This window comes from Manihot esculenta, chromosome 15 (assembly GCF_001659605.2).
Source record: "Manihot esculenta cultivar AM560-2 chromosome 15, M.esculenta_v8, whole genome shotgun sequence".
Taxonomy (NCBI): Eukaryota; Viridiplantae; Streptophyta; class Magnoliopsida; order Malpighiales; family Euphorbiaceae; genus Manihot; species Manihot esculenta.
Genome location: NC_035175.2, coordinates 3,404,331 through 3,425,229, shown reverse-complemented (window position 1 = coordinate 3,425,229; position 20,899 = coordinate 3,404,331). Strand labels below are relative to the sequence as shown.

General features: G+C 39.4%; 3 protein-coding genes across 8 annotated transcripts; 2 read left to right on the top strand and 1 right to left on the bottom strand.

The window, feature by feature from the left end:
* Position 1: 1 nt before the first annotated feature.
* On the top strand, positions 2-4,117 carry LOC110601868. 5 transcript variants are annotated; one of them, XR_006348669.1, is made up of 3 exons: positions 2-892; positions 3,306-3,392; positions 3,476-4,117. XR_006348669.1 is itself a non-coding variant. In XM_021739245.2 (2 exons), the coding sequence occupies exons 1-2, from the start codon at positions 660-662 to the stop codon at positions 2,428-2,430; spliced, it is 240 nt and encodes a 79-aa protein (XP_021594937.1). In that variant the 5' UTR covers positions 3-659; the 3' UTR covers positions 2,431-3,236. The 5 variants fall into 5 exon arrangements, 3 of the variants coding, with proteins under 3 accessions (XP_021594937.1, XP_021594935.1, XP_021594933.1); XR_006348668.1 differs by having other exon boundaries at positions 3,266-3,392; positions 3,476-3,538; XM_021739245.2 differs by lacking the exons at positions 3,306-3,392; positions 3,476-4,117 and adding an exon at positions 2,424-3,236 and having other exon boundaries at positions 3-892.
* Positions 4,118-4,558: 441 nt separating this feature from the next.
* Positions 4,559-6,077, bottom strand: LOC110601431 (uncharacterized protein DDB_G0283697). The gene is made up of 3 exons (XM_021738557.2): positions 5,888-6,077; positions 5,711-5,796; positions 4,559-5,619 (listed from the first exon to the last, which is right to left on the bottom strand). The coding sequence occupies exons 1-3, from the start codon at positions 5,969-5,971 to the stop codon at positions 4,749-4,751; spliced, it is 1,041 nt and encodes a 346-aa protein (XP_021594249.1). The 5' UTR covers positions 5,972-6,077; the 3' UTR covers positions 4,559-4,748.
* Positions 6,078-10,810: 4,733 nt separating this feature from the next.
* On the top strand, positions 10,811-19,415 carry LOC110601325 (heterogeneous nuclear ribonucleoprotein 1). Of its 2 annotated transcripts, XR_002485814.2 has the most exons (3): positions 10,811-11,222; positions 17,201-18,498; positions 18,980-19,415. XR_002485814.2 is itself a non-coding variant. In XM_021738421.2 (2 exons), the coding sequence occupies exons 1-2, from the start codon at positions 11,001-11,003 to the stop codon at positions 18,374-18,376; spliced, it is 1,398 nt and encodes a 465-aa protein (XP_021594113.1). In that variant the 5' UTR covers positions 10,811-11,000; the 3' UTR covers positions 18,377-18,703. The 2 variants fall into 2 exon arrangements, 1 of the variants encoding a protein (XP_021594113.1); XM_021738421.2 differs by lacking the exon at positions 18,980-19,415 and having other exon boundaries at positions 17,201-18,703.
* The last annotated feature ends 1,484 nt before the right edge of the window (positions 19,416-20,899 follow it).

Sequence of the window (20,899 nt, the reverse complement as noted above, 5' to 3'; positions counted from 1 at the left end):
AAATCAAAGAAGGAATTCTCTCTCTTTTTTTCTTCAACAGTATTTCAATTTTGAAAATAAAAAGTAAACCCAAAACCCACACTCGTTATACCAGCGTTTTGCTTTCTTTATCTCTTCATTGTCTGGTGTATTATCTTTTTTGAGTTCTTCAAGAATTATAGCAGTTGGGTTTAAAATGGTGTCGTTTCCGTTATTGTTTGATCTGCTTTTCTCTACTATTAATCTTGTATTTTCTACTTTTGCATTTATTGCCTTTTTTGTACATCTAATTTAACTTCTACTCGACGTTTTGTGCATCCTATTTTTCTGTCACTTTCTCGGAAGATACGTTTTCATGTCTTCTCAATGATTTCCATTTTCCGCTCTTCTTGCCTTACGTTTCTGGATTTTATATTTTCTTGATTCATTTCTAAGTATCACGTCTTAAGTAAACGTTGACCTTGAAGTTTAATTGTCAAAATTTATTTGCTACCTTAACCAATCCACCCGTGGAAATTTCTAGTTTTCTTGTTAGGGTTTGTTTATTCCTAATGTTTAGCGACCTGGGTAGATGTGTCTTTTGTTAAATAGTATAAGCTTCCCTAGTTCTCAATTACGTGCCGTTTCCTCTTTCTTACTCAGATTTGATAGGATCAGCTTTTGTGTGTGTGTGATTTCTAATGGATAAAGATGTCAAGGATGCTAATGGATTCACAAACGAGCCTTTGATAACTGTAGACCCTGAAGAAGTTGAAAACCATACTGATGATGCAGAATGTTACAGTGAGTCCAACACTTTGTTGCCTCCTAGGAGAGGTGGGATGTCAAGAAATCCAGAAAGAGTGCGGAGAAAAGTTCAGTGGAACGATAAGAATGGGAACAAACTCGCGGAGGTTTTAGTATTTGAACCAAGGTACTTGTAGTTTTTGTCTTTAACTTGAGAATTAATTTTAACACTTTCTATTTTTGCAAGCTTTTTTTTTTTTTAATCTGATGTTTGGTAAACTTGTCTGAGGTGTTGTTTTTAGTTTGAAGACATGGTCTAGTAATGCATATACATGAGTAACGAATATGAACCCAACTGCAAAATCATTCTAAGAATGGAATATGCAACTACACATGCATGTTTAAATGCTATATGAACCCAACTACACATGCATCTTGTTGGTGTGGTCATTGTGTTTTTTAAAACACTTCCGGCACTAAATGACCTAACTTTTGCTTCAGGCACTGTGACATTTATATTTCTGTTATGGTTCTTCTGAGAGTATTGGTCTCTGTAGTCTATTTGCTGTCCACTGTTTACGAATAATTAATTTTTGGGCTTGGCTTTCTCTTATGCAATGGACTGCTAGCCTAATTATGCACTTTTATGAAGGGTCCAATCTACTCATTATCTATGCAAACTATGCTAGATAAAGAAGACTAAGTCTATGATATGTTCAATTGAAGATTTGGCTATTGAGGAGAGGCAATTTCCATGCCGTTGGCTTAACTCCTCCCACATTAGCATATAAGTGCTTCTACTGTAACCAATGTTCTTACTATGTTTAATTTAAGAAGGCTTCCATGCATTAGATGTCTTTGAGAAATTTTTTTTCCAAGTTAAAGCATGTTACTGGACTTAGCAATTATATTGCATGAAGTTGAAATGGTTATTGCAGCTTCTTTTTTTCCTATTATTATTGCTTAAAGACATATAGGAATTTGATGCAATATCGTTGTAACTCAATTGAGATCAGGGCTTAGTTGGGTTGTGTTTTCTGGAATTCCCAGATTAAGGATATTTGAAAGTTTGAAACTATTGGTGATCACAGTCTCATTTTCACTTCCAGCTGTCCTGTTTCTCTAGTATCAGTAGTAAGCTGTGAAATCCTAGTAGTTGCGCAATCTTCTTGAATTGCTTTTTCTTTTTAAATAATGTATAAAGCAGATGTTAGCAACATTGGCATCTATTTTTCCTGCCTGCTTATTGGTATTTCAAAAGAACCTTGGCAGAGACGTTCAGAGATCAAACAAAAAGCAGATAATAATTTAGTCTTTGTTCAAATCTAGCTTAAAAGTTGATGTTTTCTCTGGGTTGGATGCTTGGATTAGAAACTTGTCATCAGAGTTCCCCCCTCTGTCACTGACTGCCCTTATTGTGTTCCAGTAACTTAAACCAGGAAGCAGGGTTGTGAACACCAAGGTTCTCTCTGTTGGATTTGTCCTTTTTAGTGGGAGCCACAGTAGAGGAATTTGAGAATCTTCCATGTTTTGTGTTGATTCACTTCAATTTTTTGGGATAGCTTATTTTTATGTTATTGTTATCATCAAGTATACAAGTAGAGAGCATAGCTAGAACCTATGATCTACCAAATCCTCACTCTCAAATCATCTAATCTATGTTCTTTTGGCAGCTTCATGGACTGGCTACATTAACACATCACTTCTTTCTTATTCAGAATATAGTGGATTCTGTGAAAGCCTCCAGCAACATATGCTGCAATGGTCATTCCTCGTACTAATTACACTAATGCGAAAATCAAATGGAGGAACCATTTGCTTCCTAGAACCTTTGCTGCCATTCTGTCTTTATTATTCTACCAAGGAGGCTGAGATTAGGGACTGGAGTTGAGGAATTAGCAGTTAGAAATTGTGGGTTCACTGCCTTGTCAGAGAAGATTCATGGTCGTTCTGATAATTTTTCTCTCTTATGTGGAAACTGTATCCCGCTTCCTTCTTCCTCCTTGACTACTTTTCTATGCTTGCTTGGAATCGGAATTTTAGAAAAAGGATCACCATATGTTCAAAAAAATGGAATATTCTGTTTCAGGAAACTACATGAATTATTTTCCCTTTTCTGGTTGAGCAAGTATGCTTCTTCCTTTTTTTTATTAATTTGAGGGGAAGAATAAAGAGGGACCATCTATACTTATCACTTGGCTGCGAGGGCCATCTAAAATTCCACTGAAACTTGTGTTTCCTTAGCCTTGTGTATTTAAGTAGTTTAAGACCTGGGAAGGTAGGTCTAGCGAAGCTGTTCATGGGCTCTTTTATTCTTAAGGCAGCATGAGTTACATTCTGAAGAATCAACTACAACCTGTGGTTTCCAGTTATAGTGTATTATGTGGCTTCTGTAGTGCCAAGGCCCTATAATCATAATAATATTTGTCTATTGTTTGATAGACATAGCTTCAAATGTTGGCCTGCCCTCTAGTTTTTTGTAAATATTTGTAAAGAATTGATGATGCATTTTAGTTGAAAAGTGGTTAATATTTTAACTGTCCAACCATGTTATGGTCAGCTCTGGTGAAACACTGAACTGAAACGTCTCTTTGGTTCAGCACCTTGCTTTAGTCATTTGGTTACTCAGAAGATCTTCAATTCATGCATTAAGAAATATCTGAAAATAGGCAACACCTCATGCTTAGGTAATGATCGTTTGATATATAATCAATTACTTGAGTGTTAGTAATTTTGCACCTCACTCCCTGTTTTCTGTTTGTGCCTGCAGCGACAATAGTGATTCTGATGAGGATGATTCTGATTCTTGTGTCTGTAACATAATGTAGATATCACAGTACATTCTTTTATAGATATCTGCTGGATAAGTCAACGAAGCATTCTCCATGATCACACTTTTGATAATTAGAAGTGAATGGGTCTCTTTTCACCTTCTTGTTGCTGGAACCAAAGGGCTGAAGGCTGAGAATGCAAAATATCATGCATTTCAAAATGCAGTTCAATGCCAGTTCATAAATTTTGTGGCGAGTTCAGTTGCGTGGATCTCGTCCCACAAATTGAAACGGATAGCAAATGACGGTCAATATTTAGATTGTATGTCTAATATGTTGATTGAAACCGACTATTTTTGGTATTGCCATACATGTTGATCTGTGAGAAATGAACAACTGTCAAGATTATTTTGGATGATCATTTGCTGAAGATGCAGTTACTTCAAACTCTGGTCATTTTATTTTGGTATTTTTCAGAGATCTTCGTCATAAGTGTTGTCACACTAGTTTTTGTATTCTGCTGTACTCTTATGGATCTAAGTTCCCACTAGGGAAGCTGATGATCTGAGCTCTTACGAGGAACATGAATAAGATGTGCATGTGTCATTCAGTTATAATATAATGGTGATGTTTAATTTCCATAAGCTTTTTCAGAAAATTGTCCTATTTGATTCCTTATGTGGAGTGATAACTTGAACAATATGAACTTAGGAACCTTTTTGAATATCGTTCCCTCTGTTAAAACTTCATCGCGTGCTTAAGCATAAATCATAGTTCCACAGTGATTCAAGAATAATGGAAGTAGTCATCATTCTTTGGAACAAATGCCCACTTTAGCTAATTATTCAACGTTTTTCCTTTTTCCTTGATGGATTATTGAGGACACCTTTGGTTGTGAGCAAAAGTAAAACTTATTGGTGTTGGTTACAGCTGCTGTCAAAACTAGGAATAACTGGCATTTTTCGCCGCCCTCACCGCTATGCATCTTTTATCACCTCTGAAACCGATTCTAACAAACAAAAACTATTTTTAGTTGTTTTATTAATCACGGGAGAAGCAACGAGAAAATGGGCGGATATAAATGAAAGAATGAGAACATAAATATTTTATCACAACCCAACAACATCATTCTTCTGAAACCAATCAGAAGAAGTGATCAAAGAATCATATGGGAAACAAACAACACCCAAAGTTGTTTCACACTTGCATAGTGTAGGAAAAAAAAAAAGAAGTAACTTTCTGAACAAATTCATTTTTGACTCGCATATCCTTTCAAGCCTCCAAATTGGTGATATCTAAAATAGGCATATCTTCTCCGACTCTCCCTGAAAACGTGCTGCCAAATGAGCTTGTCTTTGATGATACAGTCTGCACAGGGGTGGTGCTACTCTTGGTAATGGATGTAGCTCTGGGCTGCCTAGTATCAGAGGAGAACAACCAGTTTGAGAGACTGGCGTCAACTGCAATTTCTTGCATCTGAGGTGTGGGTTTCTCTACTTGTTGCTCTAATGCTACATTCTCCTTTCTCAGGCGCTTCACCGGTGGCATTCCTTTGGCCTTCACTGCTTTCCACTGACTCAGATTTTCTACTGGGTTCAGCACAGAATGAACATATTGACTCCTATCTCGAGCATTTCGATTCGTCCCAATCGATTTAAATCCTCCCTTATTCATATCTCCAGGGGGCTTCAGATTTTCAGATTTCTCCTGAGCAAACTCAGTTGAAGAATCTCTCTTATTTGAACTCACTGATAAGGACATGAATTTCTCAGAGAACTCTTCTTGGCTTATTCCCATATCATCAATATCACCACCGCTTTCATCATCCTCATCAAGATCATCATCATCATCATCCAAGTCACTTTCTTCATCCTCTTCTTCGTTGCTGTCAATGCAGTTTCGATATCTATAATTCGATGGAAAAGATGCCATTTTTGTCTCCGTCGAATCCCCCTCAGAAAGAGAGGGAGATTGGCTTCCTTTTGCAGTGTCTTTGCTAATCTCTTCTTTCTTTTCGTCTTCCTCAGTTTCCCAGAAATGATCTGTACTTTCTTCTTTTGGAATCGGCTCATAACTCTGGACGTTCAAGTTAAAGCTAACTTTCTTCCTAATTTTGTAGTTCAATGGTTCCCTGTTCTTGTTTCTGTGAGCAATAAACAAACAAAAAGCAAACTTAGCGCACAATAAACACACTAGAAAGGAAAAGAATTTAAGACATTAAATCAGCAACTGACCTGAGTTCAGAGTGTGCGTTTACGGGCTCCCCTGTTATATCAAGAACTGTAGAAGCTGAATCCAGAGGTTCATAGCTACCCAACCCCTGCAAGATTCAAGAAAACAAATGACAAAATTGGAATCATGCTCAAAGAGAACATGAATAGAGTGAGATAAACGCTGAAGATAAAGCTTACATGGTGTCCATGTTGAACTCCATTGGCAGGCTTTCTGCGGTTTCTCTTGGAAGAGAAGCCAAAACAGCCAAGAAAGCACCCCATCAGAATTCTCTAAGTTGGGATGAGGAATGAGTGGCTCGAGGGTCTTCTTGTTCATGGAGATTGGAGAGAGAGAGAGATGATGTCATGTGAAGAATGGGAATTGAAAATTAATTTTGGCTCCAACGGGTTTTTGAAAATAGGAACGTTGAACTTTAATAATGAAAGAAATGAACTTTAATAAAATAGAAGCACATCTTTGTCTTCACCATCTACATTTGCAAAATTGCGGCTCCTTTTCTTCTTCACCTTTGTTTCTTTATCATCATTTATGTCTTTTTTTTTTTTCAAACCTTATAGTTTTGAAGGTAATTTTAGTATCACTGAATTCTCTCTATTTTTTTTTAAAAATCAAATATATACATAGAAAAATTAAATTTTAATTGATATTACATGTTTTCCATGTCTTATTGATTTGATAATTTTTTTGAAATTATATATGATATAATCTAATTAACAAATGTTATGTATTTTTTTCATAATGTTTTAAACTTCCTTTATGATAAGGCTTAATGATTCAACCAAAAATATCTTAGTTTGGTCCAGTTGCTAAAGGCATCTTGCTCACTCCTCAAACTCCCAATCTCCCATTCAAAAATAAAAATTCAATCAAAATAATAATAATAATAATAACAACCACACCAAAATCCACATTTGTTTGTAAATTTTTTAAAGCATAATATATAATTTAGTTTTTAAATTTTATCTGAATAGTTAATTGGCACCTTAATTTTTTTAAAAATTTTTCACACTTAAATTTTAAAATTTATGTGTTATTTAAAATATTTTAACTTATTTTTTAAAATTGATGAATTGAAATTTTTTTTATATATTAAAAAATTAATTAGTAATTTTTCTTATATATTTCCCCTGGCCAAAACATGGTAGCGTTGATACACTTATATCTGCTATCAATGTGTCAAAAAATACAGTTAGTATAATCAAAATAATATATATATATATATATATTAAATCTACTTCCAATTTCTCATAATTTATTTATGCTTTTTTTTCAACCAGTTGCAATAACAATAAAAATTTACGTTGAGTCATCCAAATCTATGACAAAGCTTATTATTATATATAAATTTAAAATTTTTAATAATTAAATAAAATAGTTATATTTGTATTTATTTCATGTTATATATGAATAAATACACCTATACCTAATTGGTATAATTGATTATTGAGTATTGGACTAAAATTATCAAGTAGTGAAGCAATTATTCACTGATCAAAGATTACAGCTATTATCTATTATCTATATTTCAGTAGTCCCTATTGGTACACTTGATTATCTTATTTAGCACTATGCACGTAATGGTCAATACAATATATGATCTAGTTATAAGCTGTAGTTCATTTGCTCAGCCGCTGATATCTGCACCCTCCTCTTCCTTTAGTATACAGAAAGTACGTGGAAGCGTATATAGTCTCTTTAGATCATTTCAAAATTGTAAAATTTTCTTTTACGAGTTCTTCGCGATGCATTACTAGTTTTTGTTATTTTGATTCGACGAGGTATTTTATAAGACTTTAAGTGCTCTTTTTATTAGTCTTCATTAGAAACTTTAGCATATGTTTTCTTTTGGTGTCCACATATTAGTGCAATTTGACTAATTGGTCATTGTGAATATAAACCTAACCTTGTAGGCTTTTCTAATTTTGCATTATGATAGAAAACCTTATTGAAAAGTGTTCAAATGGATATAGAGAATCCTTTATTACTGACCTGTAATACCCGGCTAGACTCCAGTATCGGAATTCCTACCGTCCGGTGGAATCTCGAATGTCGGAAACCTCTAGAAGGGTAAAATCATGTTTTTATAAAATGTTTTCATGTATTCTATGGTTTTAAGTAGGAAAGAAATTGAGTTTTGAATGAAAAAGACCACGGGAGGAAATCCAGGTTCGGTCGCCGAACCTCATGTTCTGCCGCCGAACATGGTGCATTTTAGGGAGCACCTTTGGCTCCCGAAGGTGGTCTGGCCAGCCACCTATAAAAGGCCCCATATCCGAAAATGGGCAAGTTTTCTTCCCCATTTTCGGTCAAAGGTGAGTCCATGCCCTCCCATGGTTAGTTTTAATATTTTCCTTCAAATCCTACAAGTTTTAACGAGTTTTAACTTGGTTTTTGAAGTTTTTGAGCTAAAGATCAAGTTTTGGAGCTTGGAGACCCAAAGAGCTAGATTTCTCCCATCTCCAAGTTAAGGATCACATCTCCTCTCGATCTTCAAGAGGTAAGCTTAGATCCTACCCTTCTTGTATGTTTTCTGAAAGTTTTGAGGGGTTTTAAGAGGGTTGATGCATGTTTTAGAGAAAATGCATAATGTTAGGGTTTATGCTAGTTTTGTGAGTAATGTATGTTATATGTGTTGTTAGATGTGTTTTTGTTGGGGTTTAGGCTAGTTTGAGGCCCCTATATGCTTATGAATGTATTTATGCATGTTTGGGAGTGTTGTGCATGAGTTTGGAAAGTTTGGGAGACAAAATGTGCATGAGAGGCCGAGTTCTGTCATTCTGGAAGAACTCAGGTTCGGCAGCCGAAGTCAGGTTTGGCAGCCGAAGCCATGTTCGGCCGCCGAACCTGCCTATGGAGGCAAGCTTTTGGCTGCCGAACCCTGCCCCCGAAAGTTGGACTTTCGGCTCTGGAGGAGAGTTTCGGCCGCCGAAGGTGCACGAATTTCGTCTCTGGAAGGGACTTTCGGCCGCCGAAGGTGCCTCCGAAAGTGGTTGACTTTCAGCTTTGGAGGGACTTTCGGCCGCCGAACCTGCTGCCGAAAGTGCCCTGTCCAGCCTTCCTTTGCATGTTTTTCTATGAATGTTTTGTGATGTTTTAGGGGGGTTTTTGGGTAGATGTTTAGAGTTATGTTGAGTTTATTTGGCACCTCATTCGAGTCCACCTGTATAGGATTGGACCCGAGGACCCGAGGAGCCCAGCAGTGATAGCTGCTTCAAAGTTAGATCAGAGTCAACCAGAGGTGAGTAGAACTAAACTATAATTTAAAATGATAAAGTTTTGAGCATGTTCATGCATCACGAATGCCATGATATATTTAGGGTTGTTGCATTAGAATCTCACGAATATGATGCATTGCATTCTATGTTGTTGATGTGAATGGATGTTGGATGAACCATTAGCCCTCAATATGATATGATGATTAATGAAAGTCCAAGGCTGCCCATGTCTACGCGTCCTAGCATTTTTATATGATATGATGATTAATGAAAGTCCAAGGCTGCCCATGTCCACGCATCTTGGCATTGTATTGTGTTTAAAAGGAAGTCCTGCGGAGCTCCGTCGAGGGCCAAGCACATTGGATGTAGAAAGTTATTGGTGACAAGTCCATCCGTGATGTGAATTGTATGTGTTGTGATGCATTTCATGAAAACATGATTTATGGCAATGTATTATGGTTCTGCTCACTGGGCTTTTTAGTTCACTCCCTCTCCCTTAATCCCCCAGACTTGCAGGTTCAAGATAGACCGGGGAGTCTTCAAGGTTGAAGTATGTTATGTCTATGTAATAGTGCTAGTAGTGGACATGTATTGTAAAAATAGTTTAAGGATGTTATGTAATGTAAATAAGTGTATTGATGTTTAGAATTGTGCTTGGCCCTAATATATGGTTATCCCTTTTGTACATGATCTTTTAAGTGAAATGTTTTAATGATGTTTTTATGAGATATGAACCTAGCTTGACATATGTTATGTTGACCCACTAGAGCATTTGATGAGGGCTCTAGTAGGGGTTTTATGTATATTGTTTTAATGCATGCACAGGTCAAGCTTGGTGAATGGAAAGTTTTAAAATTTTATGAAAGTGTATGATCATGTATGAGATGTTATCAGGTACACAGGTTGTATGTTAGGCTTGCTACGGGTCCCGACAACCTTATGTCGATCTGGATCTTAGCACCGGTAGTGGTCCGATTTCCGGGTCGTTACATGACCTTATTATACTATCTAAAAGGAAAGAATTAAACATATTTTTGAGTTTCTACAACTCGATTTTGCTGTTATATCACATTGTATCTCTGTCTATTTCAGCAGAGTAATGTTTTTGCTGATTCTCTCTCTCGGTCAAAGTCTTATTCAGTTATTGTTTGGTGTCTCCCCTTATGGGAAATATCAAATTTAATAGTGATGTGGCATAGTTAGATTAATTTTTCTTTGCTGCTATTGCTTATGTAACTATAAATAGTAAAAGTAGGACTGTACATACTATTGCTATGCGAATATAGTGTTTTTCTATTATGGTAGAAAAGTCATACATTGTGTTGACAGCTGTTAAAATGATATAGGCTGTATATTTTCAATCTATTACATGTGAAATTAAATATATTATTGTATATAATAATTTTTGTAGTTTATCATTTACTGCATAGTGAGAAATTAGATACATCAATGGTCATATTTGCACTCATGGTGTAATATCTTTGTTGCAATTATTGGTATGCAAATGTCGATTTGCAAAAAAAAATACAAAAAAGTATTTATTATAAAAATTAAAAAAATTATATATATTTATTTATTGAATGGAACCGATTCAGGACTTAATTATATAGTACTAAAAATCAGTAATATTAGTGTTGAATCGGACCGCATTTCCCAAAAATTCCACCAAACGATTCATAGCGGGGAAGCCTCGCGTGATGATCACGAACGTTGCGTGATCAATTTTTGAGATCAAGCAGTGGAACCAGAAAGGCGCAACCTTAAAATGACGAACGCAATCCACCTCCTAAAACCCCACCACATCAAATCGTGACCGTTCATCTACATTTGAGCGAATCTCCACCCTCCAAATAGCACACTCTCCGCATTATCCCTCATATTCCATTTCCCTCTGTTTAAACTCTCCATTTCTATTCCTCCATCTCTAGCTCTCTCGTCGCTCCCGAAACAAAACCCTCTCCACCAAATCCCAAATCCCAAACCCCAAAAACCCCAAGCAACACAAAATCCCCCTATTTCCCATATCTGAAGCCACAGATAATCCTGTACGCATACCTTTATAAACAGGAAATTTATGGATTCAGATCAGGGAAAGCTATTTATTGGTGGGATTTCATGGGAGACAACGGAGGAGAAGCTCCAGGACTACTTTTCTCAATATGGCGACGTTTTACAGGCTGTGGTAATGCGAGACAAGACCACTGGCAGACCCAGAGGCTTTGGTTTTGTCGTTTTCGCAGATCCTTCCACCCTCGATAGGGTTCTTCAGGAGAAGCATACAATCGATGGTAGAACGGTAAGAGTGTTTTTCTTTCTTCTTGTTAATTTTATTAGGCTCTGATGATTTGGTCTGCTATCATTGTTGTTAATTAGGTTTGTGCGTTTCTGGTTCTGTTTTTGGGAAGTGATTTACTTGAATTAGTGATTCAGCTAGCTATTGTTGTTCTCTGTCATTTTTCTTGAGTGCTTTGTATTTGGGGTATATTTGATTATCATTGAATCATTTTATTACCTCGTTAAACGCTATAAGTTTTTCTGGTTTTCTGTTTTTTTTTTTTGTTTTTTTGTTTTTATTTTAAATATTTTTGAAGTCACTTCCAATATTTATGATTAAGTTTGGAATTGTCACTGATTATTTTTATTGTGTTGATATTACCGGCTATTAAAGAAGTCAGTGTTAATTGTTTAAGTAGCTATGGAGTTTTGTTCTGTCAACTTAGTACTCAATGTTATGTAGACATAGACATAGACTGGCAGGCGAGTTGTTATTCATGACCGCTAGGTCTTTGCTACTCGGGCCGCAGTCGAAGCCCAAGCCCACGTAGTAAGTAAAGTTGGGCTGTAACCCACCAGAGTCAAATACACAAGTTTGTACTCTAGCACGCAGTCTAGGCCACGCTTGGGCAGGCCGGACAGAAGAGGCTAGGCCACGCTTGGGCAGGCCGGACAGAAGAGGCTAGGCCACGCTTGGGCAGGCCGGACAGAAGAGGCTAGGCCACGCTTGGGCAGGCCGTACAGAAGAGGGCTTGGACTCAACAGAGAAAGATCCAGCTCACCTTACTTGATGGGTCATGAGGGGAATAGACCACTACACATCCAGGACCTTGTTAATACCGGCGTCGGAGGGAATTAAATAGCTGCTTGACGATGGAGAAAGGGGCATGACTTGGCCTGGGTTTTCGAAAGTAGAGACATTGATGTACTGCATATATGCTTCGTTCTTCAGACAGCTTACAGAGCAGGTCGGTCTGCTTTTTCATTCCCTCGTAGTATTCTTTGGTACTGTACAGCGACTGCGACTCTCTGCTCTTCGAGCTCGACTTCTATTGGCCAAATATTTTTGCATGATGGGGTCTTTTGCATGGTGTGCCCCTATTATTTGGTTGATCACAAGTTGGGACTCCCACTTCCAATGCTATCTGCATCCCATTTATGAGGGCTTCGTATTCTGTCATATTATTAGATGCACAGAATCCAAAGCGCGGAGTATAACACACCCTTAATCCATCCGGTCCTTTCAAAAGTACTCCAGCCCCGCTGCCAACAGTGTTGGATGCCCCGTCTACGAATAGGTTCTATCTGAACTCGTGTGGCTGTTGATCCCCTTCCTTCTCTTTTGCTGGCCTCGGTGGTGTTTCACTCTGTTCCTCTTGGTCTCAGTTGGAAGAGCACTGAGCTATGAAGTCAGCTAAGGTTTGGGCTTTGATGGCATTTTGAGGCTGGTAAATGAGACAATATGGGCTAATTTTCACGGACAGGCTAGCATTCATCCCGAGATCACAGGTCTACAAGATTTTCTTCAAAGGCTGGTGAGTCATCACTACCCATTGGTGGCATTCTAGGTACACTCTGAACTTTCTTATCGCCAACAATAGGGCAAATGCCAATTTCTCAATGTTCATGTACTTGACTTCGACATCCTTGAGCACCTTATTAACATAAAAAAATAGGCTTTTGTGACCCAGGTTCGTCTCTTATCAGCACAACGCTTATAACTTGTTTAGAGGCTTCTAAATATATTAGAAGTTCTTTAGCTAAAGGGCTACTGAGCATATGCAGAGAATTGAGGTACTGCTTGAGGTTTAAAGGCTTCCTGGCAATCTTCTGTCCATTCAAAGTTCGGAACTTTCTTAGCTTTTTGAAGAACGGTACGCATCTTTATGCAGGTTTCGACATGAACCGGTTGAGCGCCACTACTTTTCTGTAAGTTTCTGCACATCCCTCACGCAAGTCGGTTCTGACATTCTTAGTATAGCCTTTACCTTCTCCAGGTTGAACCTCATTTTGTATCGCTGTAGCATTTCGAACACCTCCTTTAGGCTGGCTAGGTGCTGTTGGAAGGTTTGACTCTTTACTACCATGTCATTAATGTAAACCTCCACATTCCTTCCTATCTGATCCTTAAAGATCTTATTCATCAATCGTTGGCATTTTGCCTTTGCATTTTTCAGCCTGAAGGGCATGGCCTTGTAACAGTACGTCCCATCTTCAGTAATAAATGAGGTATTTTCTTCATTCGACCTGTCTATGGGGATCTGGTAGGCGGATCTAGTGTTACTCTGACATTGCATCAAGTGACGACATATAATCAAAATCGGTCGTAGAATCAAAATTTTATTAATATCGGGAATGGGATAATAGTCTTTTGGGCAGGACTGATTAAGATCGGTAAAGTCTACACATTCTATATTTTCCATTGGCCTTTTTGACTAGCACATGGTTGTCTAACTACTCTGGGTACATGACTTCCCTAATGAATCCTTCTCTTGTGGCCTGCTGCTTCTCCTTTCCGAACACTTTTTTTCTACTTTATTGGTTTGGCTTCGTGGAGGACATTTAGCTTGTGCATCATCACCTCTAGGTCTATCCCCGGCTTGTCCGAAGGCCTCCAAGGAAAACTTGAGGCATGCCTTCTGATGAGAGCTATTGCTATCTCTTTCTGGTCTTTTTCAAGACTTGCGTTGATATTGAAGACCTTGCCACTTTCCTCCTCAGACAGTGGGAATGTCTCCAACATATCATCCGGCTCTGTTCTGGCTTTCTTCTTCTCATCTCGGACCTCCATGACCTTGGGGTTTATATCTTTTGGCAGGGTGCTTGGTTCATCTATAGTGGCTGAATATATAGCCCCTGCCTCCTCCTGCCTTCCATGCACTATGCCCACCCCTGATTTTGTTGGGAACTTGGTACTGGATGCTGGTTACTGCCTCGAATTCGTATAGTATTAGCCTTCCCAAAATAGCATTGTAATTCAGGGGCAGTTTCACCACGAGGAACACTGCGTAATGGGTGCAGGACATGGGTGGTTCTCCCATTGTCAGGGCTACTTTCACCTTTTCGTCATCGCCACGGGGTTTCGCCTATCCCTTTGACTGGGGTTTGATCCCTTCCCGGTTGCTCTTTGGGTATTTTTCATCTGTTGAAAGACCCGGTAAGGTAGCAGATTCACCTTGCTCCCATCGTCCTCCAAAACTTTGTGGACCCGGATGTTGTGGATAACAGCCTCGATGACCAGGGTGTCATCATGAGGCATTTGGACGCCATAGGCGTCTTCTGGAGAGAGAGATGGTCACAGGGGAGTGTTCTACTATCTACATGATCTTGGTACTGCTTCCCTTTCCATTCCTCTTTCCATTCTTGTTCCTCTTCTTCCCCCTCCTGCTCATTCGTTTTCTAGTTCCTCCTACGATCATGTTGATCGTCCCGTTGGAGCCGTTGTTCACAGGTCCTCTTGTCTGCCTTCGAGATCTCTTTGCTACCGCATTTTGCTGAGGTCTCTGCCCTTCTAGTTTCTTCACAAAGTTCTTGAGATGCCCCTTTTGATGAGTCTCTATCTCATTTATCAGTTGGTAGCAGTTGTTCGTGTCGTGCCCATGCATCCGATGATAATGACAGTACTTGTCCGAATCCCTTCAGCTGGTCTCGGCTTTCATGAGTTTGGGCCATTGTATAAAGTCCTCCTATACAGCCACAAGCATCTCGGCCCTAGACACATTCAGAGGATTGATCATCTCGAGGATCTGGGGTTGGTACGGCCTCTGCTCTTTCCTCTCCCACGGGTGCCTGTTCAGTGTCTCCTACCCTCAATTATGTCTTCTCTCCTGCATTCCTAGTTGTTTGTCCTCCACTGTCTTCCCCCTATCTCCTATTTCCCTAGCGAACCTACTGGTGATTAAGGTGTCATCTTGCCTTATGTATTACTCAGCCCTTTTCATCAATTCGGCCAAGGTGGTGGGCGGCTTTTTGCATAACGAGCCAAAAAACTTTGGGGATGTGGTCTCTTTCTGCATGCCTCTATCGCTCTGGTTTCGTCGAGCTCGGGAATCTGCATGGCCTCAGAGTTGAATCTGGCTACGTACTCCTTCAGTGACTCGTTCCTTCTTTGCCTGACTGTCTTCAAGTAGCTCGTTTTTCTCTCTGTCGGAACTCCTGCAATGAACCTGCTGATAAATACTATAGCCAGGTCCAAGAAGCTTTTAATGCTTCTCGCTTCTAGGCTGTTAAACCATACCCGAGCTGGCCCAATGAGGGTGGTAGGAAAGACTTTACACATCAGTGCATCAGAATGGGTTTAAAGCTCCATAAATGTCTTGTAGTTGAGGACATGCTCTTGGGGGTTTTCCGTGCCATTGTATGCGGCTATCGGTGGCATTATAAACTTCTTAGGAACAATCTCCTGCCGCACCCATCTCGCGAACGGGGATGAGGTTGGTAGTAAGGGGCTGCTGTTATCTCGTGTCCCCAGTTCTGCCAAGAGCTACTCCCTCAGCCTCTCCATTTTTTAGTCTACATCTGCCTCTTCCCTTCTCAGCCGCTTCTCTAGGCAATAGCCTCCCCCCAGCTCTTCACTTTCGGAGGAATAACTTTCCACTTCGTCATTTTCGATGAGCTCTCTCACTACCCGGCCCCTTGCTCTAACTGTGAGCTCATTTCTTCTGCAAGCCTCTCCATCTTCTTCCCCTGTCCTCCTGTTGTTTTGCTGAGGAATTTGGTGGTTCAAGGTAGGCTAGGGTTCATTAATGTTAAGTCCTGGCCTCTGCTACCCGGGCTGCTGTCGAAGCCCACGTAGGAAAGCTAGGCCGTAACCCCATCAGAGTCCAATATACAAGTTTGTCTAGCCTAGGCCATGCTCGTTCAGGCCGGGCAGAACAGGGCTCGGGCCCAACAGAAAAGGATTTAGCTCACCTGACTTGATGGGTCAGTGAGGACAACAGACCCTTCCGCATTCAAGACCATATTAGCACGGGCGCCAGAGGAAATTAAATAGCCGCCTGACGATAGAGAAAGAAGCAGTATGTTCATACGTACGTATGTTCATACGTACGGTTCTGCATGATAGCTATATGTGGTACTGTAGTAGGGCGGCAGTTACACGTCACTAGAGGACAAAAGGAAAAAAGGATAAAGGAAAAGGGCGTAACCATCCAGACCAAGATTATACACACATATCCTAATCTTGCCCTCTTCGCTTTTGTACATGCTCCTTTGCTTATGTTTCCATTCTTACCCTTGATGCATATAAACTCTTACATGAGGTCTTCTTGTTCTATCCGATGGTGGCTTTCTTCAAAGAGGTGTGTTTGTTGATGGTTGGAGTGATGGTTGTTAGAATTGATATCATTTGCACTTGTATTATCTAGTCGCATGACCATGAAGTTTGTTCAAGTCAATAACTGATTTATTTTAGTGAGCTCTTACTATTATTATGATATTATCTAGTCACATGACCATGAATTTTGTTAAAGTCAATTACTGATATTTTCTGTGGGTCCTTTTTGTTATCTAACCTACTTGGTGTTTCTGTGTGTTCTTCCTACTTTTGCAAAATCTTATAGTTTGTGGTTGTCACTTGTGACATGCACGTGTTCACACATATTCGAAAGACACAGCCTTGTTTCCTTTCTGAGTCTCCATGCTCATTAGCTCTTCTTGCCATATCAAAGAGAAGGCAACGATAAAATTGAGACTTTCAAAAGTGTCCTCTTTGTGCGTGTGTGTGCTGCCACCCTTTGGCTGTTTTGCATAAGAAAGATTTTTTTCTAGTAGAAATTTGGAAGCATATCAAAGAGAAGGCAACAATGAAATTGAGACTTTTAAAGTGTCCTATATATATGGGTGCCACCCTTTTGACTGTTTTGCATAAGAAAAATTTTCTTGCAGAAATTTGGAAGCATATGTAACCAATTGACTAAATTTAGCAGCATGATTATAGTAGTGTGTATATCTCTAGTTTGAGTTTACTTTGTCAGTCAACTACTACTTCTGGTTTTTCAGGTTGAGGCGAAGAAGGCCTTGTCAAGAGAGGAGCAGCAAACCAGTGCCAGAGCTGGAAACGTGAATCCATCTAGAAACACTGGTAATGGTGGAAATATCAGGACCAAAAAGATTTTTGTTGGAGGGTTACCTCCCACTATGACTGAGGATGGATTCCGTCAGTATTTTGAAGATTATGGCCATGTTACTGATGTAGTAATAATGTATGACCAGAACACCCAACGGCCTCGTGGATTTGGCTTTATTTCCTTTGATAGTGAGGATGCTGTTGATCGGGTCTTGCATAAAACTTTCCATGATTTGAATGGAAAGCAAGTTGAAGTAAAGCGGGCTCTTCCTAAAGATGCTAATCCTGGTGGGGGAAGCCGCTCCATGAGTGGTGGTGCCAATGGTGGTGCTGGTGGTTATCAGGGCTATGGTGCTTCCGGGGGCAATGCAAATTCATATGATGGTCGAATGGATTCAAATAGGTATATGCAGCCTCAGAGCACAGGAGGTGGCTTTCCTCCTTATGGTTCATCAGGCTTTAATGCACCTGGTTATGGATATGGTCCTGCCAATAATGGTGTTGGATATGGTGGTTATGGTAGTTATGGCGGTGCCAGTGCTGGCTATGGTGGACCTGCTGGTGCTGCGTATGGGAATCCTAACGTCCCAAGTGCTGGGTATGCAAGTGGTCCACCTGGTGCCCCTAGAAGCTCATGGAGCAGTCAAGCTCCATCTGGCTATGGTGCCATGGGCTACGGACATGCTCCATCTTGGGGCACACCAAATGCTGGTGCTGGGAGCACTGGTCCTGGTCCAACTCCTGCTGGTCAATCTCCTGGTGGGACTGCTGGGTATGGGAATCAAGGTTATGGATATGGTAGTTATGTTGGAAATGATGGATCCTATGGGAATCCAGCTGGATATGGAGCTGTTGGGGGGCGTTCTGGGGGTACTCCAAACAGTAATATTGGGGGTTCACCACCTGAACTACAGGGGAGTGGCAGTGGCTACATGGGAGGTGGTTATGGGGATGCAAATGGAAATCCAGGGTATGGAAATGCAGGTTGGAGATCCGAGTCACAACTTTCTGGAAATTATGGGACTCAGGGCAATGGACTTCATGGTGGGCAACTTGGTTATGGTGGGGGATACAGTGGTTCTCAGAATCGGCAAGGCCAACAACAATGATCACAAACACATTGATGCCAACTGGATCTTAATCACCACTTTACAAGAGGTCCTCCAAAGGTTTCTTGTTCCCAGCAGCAGGGAGAGTGGCTCAAATTGGATGCTAATGCTCATTGGGACCGGTTGGATTGCTTAAATCCCTGTAGTTTGCACTACCCATTTTGCTAGTCTATAATAACTAGTCCAACGCATACTAGATGCTCTTCTTTTTAGTATTTTTTGCTTGCTGAGTGTAGTCTAAATTTGGCGTGCTTATAATTGTTTGCTAGGTTCCTCAAAACTTCCATCCCTATTCGTAGTGTTTAATCTATTGCACTTTTAAACTTCCTTTGTTGGTTTGATTGCAGTTGCTATTCTGTTGACATCTTACCATCGTTAACTGTTTGGTGTGTCTGACTTGGAATAAATACAAAGGAAATCTAACTTAGATATGCTTGATTTGGATTTATAGTAAGCATGCAGAGGTTATTTACTGATAGCTGTGGAGCTTTGAGCCACTTGGGTTGATCACTTCATAAATGGGTAGCGATAATCATAGTGGTAGTTGACACTCTGAGTATGGCATAATCACTTTCCCCCTGTATTTGCCATTGTGTTGTACAGGAGGAGATGCTCGAGTTTTAAGGTGGAGCGACATGTCCACTCATGGCCCGAGCTTCATACTGGGGGGTGTGTTCAGTATGGGGTTTTTTCAGCATGGATTGGAATCTGAAGGCTTGTCAGTTGAATTGTAAGTTAAGGGCCATTTTTCAGCCAGGCAATATATCACTGTCAATCTTGTTTGCAGATTCTTGGCATTACAAATTATAAATTTCTCAATCATTCAAGTTCCCTGGTGGCTAATCAATTTTGTGGTAAACATCTTTGCGGTATGTTGACTGAGCTGTTAGCTGTTTCTTGTGACAAGATATAGCAAATCATATGTCATTCCAAATGTTTAGAGCAGCAGAGATGCTGTCTATAGCTGAAGTGGTGGTATATTTTGGAATGAAGCAAATGACTTTAATCATGTTTATGGCAAGTTATTTTATTGATGGTCTTTGCTTGTCTACTATGATGATTGTTTGAACTAATGATGTGTTGAAATGGTTCAGGCCCTTCAGGGCTTCAGGCTTTACAGAGACACCACTACCTATGCATTTCTATATATCAATAGGAGAATGTTTATCAAATTTGGATGGGGAAATGGTTTTGATTGCTTCCATGGATATTGTGTAATGGGATGTCCTGAAATGGTTCAGGCAGAGGTACTGTAGCAGTACTACTTGCCTATGAGTTTATTCATTAATGTTTATCAAATTTGGATGGGGAAATGGTTTTGATTGCTTCCATGGATGTGTAATAGGATGTCCTGAAATGGTTCAGGCAGAGGTACTGTAGGAGTACTACTTACCTATGAGTTTATTCATTCCAGTAGGAGTTAACATTTAGTTTTTATGAATCCCATCTGCTTCCATAGATGGTGTGTAGTAGGATGTGTGAATTTGCCACATGTGAATATCAGACCTAAATTTGTTTGTAAGAGATAAGATGTTGGTTATTGATGCACTAGTTAGAGTTTGCACATATTGAAGGTTTATTGATGTTATAGGCGTTATTTCAACTTCAAGTGGAGCATGTTGAACCAAGTGGGGAGAATTTAGAATTGGTGTTATTCGAGTGGGTACCAAGGGTAATTCTGTTGGTTAGGACAAGGATGGTTTCACAGCCTTCATCGATGTTTATCTCTTACGCCTGCGCCTTGGAACTAATTAATGCATGTTTTGATTCTCTCCTCTTTCAGAACGTGCAACCAAATAGACAAGTTTGTCTTTCAATGCTGGAGAGATTTCTTTAAGAACTAGATCTCAATCCAACAATGTTTAATAATAATAATGACCAACATCTAGACATTTCTTTTTTTGTTTTGTTTTTTTAAAAAAAATCTATTTGACATACAAATGGAGGGGGAAAAAAAAAAGAAAACATGAAAATTTTACTCTTTTCTAGGGGAAAGAGTACAGGTCAGTATGTGGATGGATGATCCTTATATGGGTTGGGTGGGGGGAATTATTCAGTTCTCCAGGAGTATTATAGCATAAATAACGTGTACAATTTACGTAGCATAAATAACGTGTACTCTCGGTGAATTAAATTAAAACTTTTATGTGCATGAGACAATTAAAAATAATAACTACCAATCCATTAGATTATTTTTATTCACATATTATCATAATATTATATATAAGTAGTCAGAAATACCACTTCATTGTGTCATGTGATACTCTGGTGAATTGTGAATTGTAACAGAAAATGAATTGTGTACTTTTCTGTTACGTAAATGAAAAATACCGTCTGTACTACCATGAAAAGGAAAGGAAAAAAAAAAAAAGGAAAAAACCTGTCCGACACAAAAACCAGCCGTTGATGCTGCATTATGAGAAGATTATTGAAAAAGCAGTTCCACACCTTGTAAATATAATATTGTAATATTCATGTTGATAATTACCTGATAAATTACAAGTCTATATGACTTGAAGGCGT